Raw genomic sequence first — 9,937 nt, forward strand, 5'->3', positions numbered from 1 at the left:
GTTTTTCACCAAGACAGAGATTTACCATATTTATTTTCAAGTGGACAAATTAAAGTTGTAAATTATAATCACATAAGGCAGAAGATTCAATTAGATTAAGATCACTTCATTTACAGAGCAGTAAAACAATGAAATTTAACTTGGCAGCATGCAGGAAAATGATTTCGAATTGGAGATAAGACAATGTCTAATGTGTTGGAATTCTATATTCTAGTAGAATTTAATGTTTACTAAAAAATGTGTTTTGGGCATTAATTGGATTTTATTTCCTTGAGGTCTGGTACCATTTGCTAATGGCTGATGTGGCTGGGTGCAGAGCCTATGATTCCATCTCTTCCCCCGACTTGACATTAGACACCTGAACTAGATTGTTTACAGTGTTGGCTCAGCTCAGTTTATTGATCCCCATTCCTCTCCAATACAAAGCCTGCCTGCTTCCACCCTAAGTAGTATAGATCAGTAAGGATTGTGAAGGTTTGTAGCTCAGGTTGAGGTTTAGGGTGTAGGTTTGCTCGCTGAGCTGTTGGTTTGATATCCAGACGTTTCATTACCTGGCTAGGTAACATCATCAGTGGCGACCTCCAAGTGAAGCGAAGCTGTTGTCTCCTGCTTTCTATTTATATCTTTCTGCTGGATGGGGTTCCTGGGGTTTGTGGTGATAACATTTCCTGTTCGTTTTCTGAGGGCTTGATAAATGGCATGTAGATCTATGTGTTTGTTTATGGCAATCTGATTGGAGTGCCAGGCCTCTAGGAATTCTCTGGCATGTCTTTGCTTAGCCTGTCCCAGGATAGATGTGTTGTCCCAGTCAAAATGGTGTTTTTTTTCATCTGTGTGTAGGGCTACGAGGGAGAGAGGGTCGTGTCTTTTTGTGGCTAGCTGGTGTTCGTGTATCCTGGTGGCTAACTTTCTTCCTGTTTGTCCTACGTAGTGTTTGTGGCAGTCCTTGTTATGGGATTTTGTAGATGACGTTGATTTTGTCCATGGGTCTTTTTATTAGTTTTTGAGAGTGTTGGTGGGTTTGTGTGCTACTAGGATTCCGAGGGGTCTAATAGATCAGCTTGTCTGCTGCTGGAATTTATATTTTATAGTCTTGACTCTTGCTATGTCCAGTGTCCTCGTACCTGGACTTCATCCTTCATTTAACTTGAACACACACCCAAATCTCTGCTGATATTCTCACTCGTATCAAGCCCTGTTCACCCATCAGCTCTCTGGTTGCTGTTCATGTTTATTCTTAGTCTTTAAATATTTAATCTTAAGTTTTTACCCTTGCATTTAAATTCCTCCTGTAGCATGGTCTTACCCTTGTCTTTTAAACTCTTTCTACTATCCCTAAACCCTTCGCCTTCCAACTCTAACGTCTTGTGCATTCCCCACTTTGTTCACCCATTATTTGGCTGTTGTGCCATTAACCTTCTAGGCTCCAAGCTTAGGACACCCCTCCTTAAATCTCTGTCTTTCCTTTTACTGTTCTCTGCAAATTCCACCCCTCTGTGATATGAAGGTTTCGGGACTACGTCTAGCTGCAGAATGGAGGGGTAGGTGGGTCCTGTAACCTGGATCCAGGAAGTAGTGAAAAGTGGAACACTTAACCTGGTAAGTCCAGCGATCCTCATCTGCTCTAAGTTACGAGGCGTCCTGGGTCTTGGCCAACACTAAGTCTCAAATGATGAATTGATGCAAGATTCGTTAAAATATTTAAATTGGCAACCTATCACCTGGAAGTAGACCCTGTTTCCAATAAAACCATTACAAGGTATGAGTTTGAGGTCATGGTTCAGATTTTTAACGCTAACTTTTCACCCAACCCAAACTTGGTTCTTGTTTTGGGATTAATATGTCCTCCGCTAAATGAGGATAGATAGAAAGGGAAAAGCATAACAATCCATAAGGTGGAGAAAGTGCCCGTGATCTGGATGTTTTGATTGAAGAGAAAATTCGGGTCTACATGTAGATATGCAGATCACCTCATCATCGATGTTAGACAGAGGTTCCACTTCCTTGTCCCATCTTCATAAACACTAGCTGCTCATTCTGCATTGCCAGCACATAGTACCAGACAGAATGTAAGAACTGTAGCTTAGATTTGGACATGCTAAAACTAAAATTAATCTGAGGAGACAACAAACTATCTCAGGCTGTGCAATAATTCAGAGGAAAATGGACAAATTGAATGGGCAGGCTAGTGTAAACCAGTGAAGATGTGAGAATTTCATTTATTTCTGATGGATAAGCATGTACTCAATGAAAAAAAAGTTGAAAGGCATGGGTGAACATAACATGAGGAACTCTGGGTCTATACTCGATGGAGTTTAGAAGGATGGGGGGGGTGGATCTAATTGAAACTTACAGAATACTGAATGGGCTAGAAAAAGTGGATGTTGGCAAGATGTTTCCATTGGTAGCAGAGACTAGGATCTGAGGGCACAGCTTTAAAAGGAAGACCTTTTTAGAATGGAGATAAAGAGAAGATTCTTCAGCCAGAGAGAGTGGTGAATCTATGGAATTCGTTGCTACGGAAGGCTGTGGTGGCCAGGTCATTGAGTATATTTAAGACTGAGATAGATACGTTCTTGAGTATCAAGGGGATCAAGTGTTATGGGGAGAATGGGTTTGAGAAACTTATCAGCCATGATTGAATGGTGGAGCAGATTTGATGGGCTGAATGGCCTAAGTTCTGCTCCTATATCTTATGATTTTATGGAGCAATAGAATCTAGAAATTCAACTAACCTTTCTTCAAAATAGATGAAGCTATTAAAAAAATTGTTTTCCAAGGGTTGCTATTAGGTTGCAGTGGTTTGGGTTCACTCACTACAATCTTCCTTGGTGTCTTTTCTTCAAATGCACACTGGTATATGATTTTGTGAAAAATAGCCATTGCCCTTGCATGGAATTGTGAACTGCTTGAAGGAAATGCCACAAGATGATTGTTAGTGAAGTAAACCAGGACAAATTGCCATTGGAAAATGGAAACAAATGATCAGGAGCAAGCATGCTTCTCTTGCATTCACCCCGATGATACTGAGCTTGCCAATTGCTAGCTTCGTCCAGCTGACTGTAAAAGGCAAAGTCATCGTAGTCCTACTCAACTATCAACCTGCTCTCTCATTAGAGAGAGACGACTGGTGGTTGTTTAACCTCCGGCTCGCCATGTCTCAGACGAGGAGGCACGGTTGAGAAAGTGGGATATTCATGGAAACTTCAGCTGTATGGGAATTGAGCCCACGCTGTTGACGCACTCTGTATATCCAGCTGTCCAGCTAACTGAGCTAACCATCCTCCATCTAGCTGAAGGCTAGATGTAAATCTGCTGGCCTGATAGGGGTGTGCAGTCCTGAAGACTGGCCCGTGCGTTTTACAGCAAGGTATGCAAAACCGATTCTCTATAGGTCAAGATGGAGGAAATGGAACTTGGCAGCATTATTGTGATTGTTGTACTTCTCATTAATGAAACATTATCCTTTCAGTGATCAATATTGATATGCATTGGAAACCAGTCATAGTCCTTTCAACATATGCTAACACTGGGCAACTAAAGGTTACAAGCTTTTTTATTTTAAGACAGATATATGTTTTTATTTGTAAAATAAAATGTAGCTTTTATATTCAGATGTACTAAATTAGTTGCTAAGTGTTATCTTGTTCAAAAATGTTAAGTATGTCAAAATTGGTTTGGCCACTTTTATGTTGTTTATGGATTTTTTTTTAAATTGCTCAGATGTCTTCATGGGAAAGATGAATCATTTGAAAACAGCTGATATCTATGAATTCACAAGCAGTAAAAATAAAAATAGTCTGCATGAGGGTTCTTGGGTGCAGTGGTAGTGACTGTACCTCTAAACCAGGAGACTCCAGGTTCAACGCCACCTGCTGCATAACTATGTTACCACTCTTGCCCCCCAGTTAATGAGCTTATTATCTATGTCCTGTAAACCTGTGTTGTCGCTAGTGGCAATCCAGAAGCATGCATCTGTTTATTTCCTGTGGAGACCTGATCAGGATACTGCTGTCTATTTGGCACCATTGATAAACCACAGAGTCCTAGAGATCTGATTATGTTCCCCCTTTGAGCCCAGAGAACTGATGGGAAAATCAGAAAATTTGTGGAACTCTGTAGAGAATTTGTTACTGTAACAAAATTTATTTTTCTTCCTTGCCTTTGATCTGCCTGTTTTTAGTGATAATAAAGTGACAGAGGACTGTGATTCAGATGTCATGTTGAAAACTGCTAATTGCTTGGAATTTAACCATTGGTTTACTCTCTTGACAGGATGACTTTGAGACACTATTCAGAGCCTATGACAAGAATGTGACCTTTCAGTTTTTTAAGAGCTTCAGGCGTGTACGGATCAACTTCAGCAACCCCCTTGCAGCGACTGAGGCCAGAATTCAACTTCATGAAACAGAGTTTAATGGGAAGAAAATGAAACTGTACTTTGCACAGGTAGTCATTTCTACTTCTATAATTTTAAAGCAAGGTCTTTTTATTAAATCTATTTGCTTAGTGTTTTGAAGTCCTTACAGATTGGGTTTTTGTACTTCTAAGAGACCTTGTCCTAAATTAATGCTGAAAAAAAACCTAAAGGTCAACTTTTTCAGACAGAGGGTGGTGCGTGTATGGAATGAGCTGCTAGAGGACGTGGTGGAGCTGGGTACAATTACAACATTTTAAGAGGCATCTGGATGGGTACATGAATAGGAAGGGTTTAGAGGGATATGAGCCATATTGCTGGCAAATGGGACTAGATTAATTTAGGATATCTGGTTGGCATGGACGAGTTGGACTGAAGGGTCTGTTTCCGTGCTGTACACTTCTATGACTGTGACAAAATGTTCACTGTTATCACACACAGTAGGTGTCTGAGAATAGGGCTCTTGCACAGTTTGTATCCTGACTAGAGGGAACTCCTGGAGTTTTAGATGTGAGCACTTTGGAGTTTCCAGTCCCAATAAAGTTCAGTTCATACTGGTTAGAAATGAACTCGGTGGGACGAGATGTGTTCATTGATGGCAATGCAGAATTGCATACAATCTATTAAGAGTGGGCTGATGCAGAAATAATGACTTGAGATGAAACTACTGTATGGGGAATAGGCAGCAAAAATGGGCAAAACTTGAACTTGAGGGAAGGCTTATAAGGCATCAAGGAGAGATTGGAGTAAGTGATATCACTAGTTTAATAATTGAGATGCAAACTGGTTACATGTGTTTGAATCCCACTATGTCAAGTGGTGAGTTCAGTAAAACATTTGACTTAAAATAAGTAGAGTCTGAAACTATGCAACCACTGTCGGTTGCTATGGAAAGCCACCCAGCAATGCCATCCTTACCTGGTAGGCCTCCATGAGACTCCAGATGCACAGCAATGTGGTTGACTCTTGTCTGCTCTTGGGAAATTAAGGATAGGCAATAAATGTTGGCCCAGCAGTGACATTTATGTCCCGTGAACATTTGCTTTAAAGACCTTGTTAACCTTTTTAAATGAAAGTCAAAGTGAAAGTGGGAAAGAACGTACGGCTGAAAATCAGGTGAAAGGACAACAAATGGCATGGAGTCTGTAGGTGTGTGACTGAGTAGGCCAACTCTTGACCCCTTGTGTGCCTGAACTGCTTGGCCTGTGAGGTGGTGGTAGAGATCGCAACTGACCATTCATATCACTGAAAGGACCATACTGACAGCTGTATGTGTTGTGGAATAATAGCACAGATTTCACACATTTCTTCCTCCTTGTATCTGACCTAGAATCTGTAGATTCCTACAGATACTACATGGGTCTATGCCAGGAGTCACCAGATATTGTTGCCATCATAATGGCAGATGAGACCAATTATTGTTGATTTTACCTTCATATTCAGTACCAGTCAACTCATAAAATACTGTGAATGAAGTGCATCTTACAGGTAATCAGCATCAATTGTAATCAATTGTTTATAAATCTTCTCAAAACTCGCTAAGGTAATCAGCATTATTGTTAATCAGGTCTTTTTTTAATATATCACATTCATGCCATAAAGCTGACTTTGCTGCTATCTACAACAATCTTCTTGTGAGTAATTAAACTGATTGGGGTGGTGACATGTAATACATAAAACCAGTAAAGGCGGTGTGGGAGAAACTCAGCAGGTCTGCAGCATTTGTAGAGAGAGAGAGAAACAGTTGCTGTTTGAGTCCAACTTGACGACTCTTCAGAATTATATCTGTGGAGTTCCGAACAAAGGTCACTGGACTGGAAGAAACATCAACTCTGTTTCTCACTCCACAGATCCTGCCAGACCTGCTGAGTATCTCTAGCACTTTGTCTTCACTGCAGATGCTGGAAATCTAAAATGTTGTCCTTAAGATTCCACATGGTGCATCTGGACCAGTTTCGCAGTTAACAATAGCCACTTTGTGTCTGAAAATTAGATTCTGCTGTTTGGAAAATGTACTGTTGAGTGTTTGAAATAGAAAACTTCTGTTCTTAATTTCTATTTAACTTTGTGCACAAGATTCACTTGCAATTTTCAATTTAAAGCTAATTGCAGAACATTTTAAAATGAGTAATGTGATTTTTCTTTTAGATCCAGAACAAGTCTTTCAGTAAAGGTAGTCCACACCTGGCTCCACCACATCCAGAAAAGCAGTTCCTCATCTCTCCACCAGCATCGCCTCCTGTTGGCTGGAAACAAGCTGAAGATGCCACTCCGGTTATAAACTATGACCTGCTGTATGCAATATCTAAGCTGGGCCCAGGTAATCCAATGCAGTTTGCTAGGAGCTTGCTACCACTTAATTCTCTCTTCCTCTTTCTCCCACCCTGATGCATTTTTCTTTTGCACAATTGAAACATAGCTGCAGATTTTCTGCAAGCACATCAACACTCCTTAAATAGTAAGTATTTTGTGGTGAACTAGTTGTTTGATTAAATGCGCCCATTTATAATTTCCATTCTGTTAAGTATGTTTCTGTTTCACTGAGAAATTCAAATGTATAGCACCAGTTTCCTTTATTTTGTACAAAGAGAGAAGATATCTTTTATCCGTCCCAGTGTAGTCCCTTCCTTCTGCTTGTTAGGGATATTTAAGGTTTTATTCCAGATTACTGTGTGACATTCAGAGTCTGAATACAGAATAATGTTGACCCAGTTGTCAAGAGTGTGGGTTGATGACCTTTTCTTTGGAAAAGCAAACTAAAAGGGGGAAGAAAAGAGAACTGAAATGGAAGAAATGTATTGAGAGGGTGTGATGACTGTTAAACTATGATAAATATTTTTTTGAAACAGCTGAAAGGAGATGAAGGGAATAAGTCCCCTAGTGCAGACACACCAAGTTTGTAAGAGATAAGATGAATGATCAGATAAATGGAGAAATTATTGTCTACTGTCAGTTTTGGGATTTGAAAGCTTGTAGATTATAAGAAGAAAGAAGGGCTAAAAATAATTTGCTGTTATTCTTAGAAATAATAACTTGTATATAGGAGGTGATAGTAAATCCCAGTCAACACATTGATATATGGTTTGAATGATGTGTTAAATCTTGTGTCAAATGTAACGGTTTTTTTTAATATGTGGTTAATATCCAGTCTTTTGTATCCTGTACAGGAGAGAAATACGAATTGCATGCAGGTACTGAGACCACTCCCAGCGTCGTCGTTCACGTCTGTGAAAGTGACCCAGAACTGGAGCAGGAGCAAGAGGAGGAAGAAGGCAGAAATCGACCTAAACCAAAAATCATTCAGACAAGACGGCCAGACTACGCTGCCAGCCATTCGAAGCAAAAGTGAATTTGACCACTTTTTTTGTGCGCTTGGACTCCTCATGTAGAGAGCGATCACACTACTGAGTTATAATGCGGATACTGGACAGAAAGCAATGTAACTAGTGAGATTGATTGAGTTCCCAAACATATAACTGTATGCGTACTGATAGGCAGAAATAATATGGGAAATTTGTACTGTATAAATTCTGTTATGTTTTCTGCTGCAAGCCTGCACATAATTTGCTAAGGCATTAAATAAGGACAGCTGGAGATAGCAGCAGAATGGTTATGGTCCACATGAAAATGTTGTGGCTGTGGTTGGCACTGAACAATTTTTGTTAGTTGTCTGTTCTATCATTTTGGTGTCTTTGAATGTTGGAATGACTTGTCCCCTCCCACGGTTTTACTTCATTTGCATATTGTTGCAAAATTGCAGTTAATCATGTGGTGTTTAGAGTGGCCTGCTAGATATTTGCAGTAGTCCTTACGAGCAGAGCCAGCATGTTTGGAATTTTGGCATATTCAATACTTAAGCAGGGAGGTGAACTTAATTGCAAACAGTAGCTGTTGCACATGTTAATTCAACCACTTATCAGGATCATTTTAAGTATCTCTGACTTACAGCATTATCTTTTATCAAAGTGCATCACAACGAGTGGGTGAGTTGATGATTGATACACACCCTCTTGTGCTTTACCTTTTGTGTATCTACTGCAACATAGCTACCTATCTCCTTGTGCTAAAACTAACCATATATACTAAAGCACAGGCTATCGTGTGGAAATATTAAAGATTCAATATCCTGGTGGACTTTTTTTTAATTTACTGGCACAAGTCATGTGAGCTGTCACGATTGCTTCACAGTGTATCATGCATGACCAATTCCACTTTAGATTGACCTTTTTTTTTATTGTTTAATGTTAGCGTTGAACGTAGATACTTAAGCCCATTGTATTATGTTTCTCCTGACTGGTTTACCTGCACAGTGAAGGACTGCAGTGCTGTGTGCTTTCAGAATGATTAATGTTCTTAATTATTTTTTGAACTTCGTAATCCAGAATGAAGGCCAAATCCTGAGGATAGTCACTGTATGGAATGGATTGAATTTCAAACCAACAAAGCTCTGAGTGTGGTCATTTTTCTCCCCCAAACCACCTTCCAATTTAAGTTTTGAGCAGGTTGGGAATAAAAGGGGACTAGATCATATGAATTTATGTAGAAAGCTAGAAAAGTATTTAAAAGTATGAGACTCGCTATCTGGGAGGAAAAAGCAGCAGAAATAAGACTTATTAAGGCAATTTGTTGTAACCAATTCAATTCTATATGTACCACTACATTTTAACATGTTATCATAGCCTGAAATTTTGGTTACTTGAGCTATCCATTGATTACTTGTTAATGTGACTACCTTGAGTAAATGTGGAAAGTACAAATTTACTAATTTGTGATGTCTCGTCACAGTATACCCATCCTATGTAAAATGTTCAAACCTTTCAAGCTGTATCTCTAGAAGTGTAATATCAGTAAACTATTAAATTATTGGGATTGTTCTGTACATATTGTTCATATTTGTACAGATTGGAATAATTGGGCAAATGTGGGATGTTTACAAATAAATACATTTGCTTTAAAGACCTTGTTAACTTTTTTTATTTATATCCATCACGTCTTCCTTCAAAGTGGAAGTATTGAATCCAAGTTTGATGCTCAGCAAGATGGTTGTTAACAATGTTCTAGCTGTTTGATTTTGATTCTGCCTCTGGTACTGACAGTGCTGATTTTTAAAAATGCATGTGTGTAAACCTGTTAATGCCTGTGGACAAGTGAATAACATTAGTTGAAGTTTCCTTTTTTGTATTATATTTTCACTTAATTCTTATTCCCCATTTCTTTGAAAAGGAGCTTTCTGCAACTTACTGACTTTGATCTATTTTATCTCCTTGAAGCTTCTAAGACTCTTATTTCTCAGCAGAGATATCTTACGATATTACATAAGGATATTGTGGAAAAACAGAAAATGCTGCCTTCTCATTGTCCCTTCTGAATGTACCAGTGGACAAGTGGTTTTTATTTGAGGGCATGGCTGGCTAGGTCAGCATTTATAGCCCATCCCTAATTTCCTTGGAGAAGGTGATGGTCAGCTATTATCCCTCTCCCTATTTTCCTCCACAATGTCTGTTCACTTTCCACAATGAG

At 39.3% G+C, this 9,937-nt stretch overlaps 1 protein-coding gene across 2 annotated transcripts in view; it reads left to right on the top strand.

The window, feature by feature from the left end:
- Positions 1 to 9,373, top strand: part of LOC140486432 (calcipressin-1-like) — a 76,828-nt gene extending 67,455 nt beyond the window's left edge. For both annotated transcript variants that reach the window (XM_072585553.1, XM_072585554.1), the window contains exons 2-4: positions 4,276 to 4,449; positions 6,566 to 6,737; positions 7,585 to 9,373. In XM_072585553.1, the coding sequence (XP_072441654.1) occupies positions 4,276 to 4,449; positions 6,566 to 6,737; positions 7,585 to 7,766 (528 nt within the window). In that variant the 3' untranslated portion in view covers positions 7,767 to 9,373. The remainder of the gene's footprint in view (positions 1 to 4,275; positions 4,450 to 6,565; positions 6,738 to 7,584) is intronic.
- The last annotated feature ends 564 nt before the right edge of the window (positions 9,374 to 9,937 follow it).

The sequence above is a fragment of the Chiloscyllium punctatum genome, chromosome 15 (genome assembly GCF_047496795.1).
Source record: "Chiloscyllium punctatum isolate Juve2018m chromosome 15, sChiPun1.3, whole genome shotgun sequence".
Classification (NCBI taxonomy): Eukaryota; Metazoa; Chordata; class Chondrichthyes; order Orectolobiformes; family Hemiscylliidae; genus Chiloscyllium; species Chiloscyllium punctatum.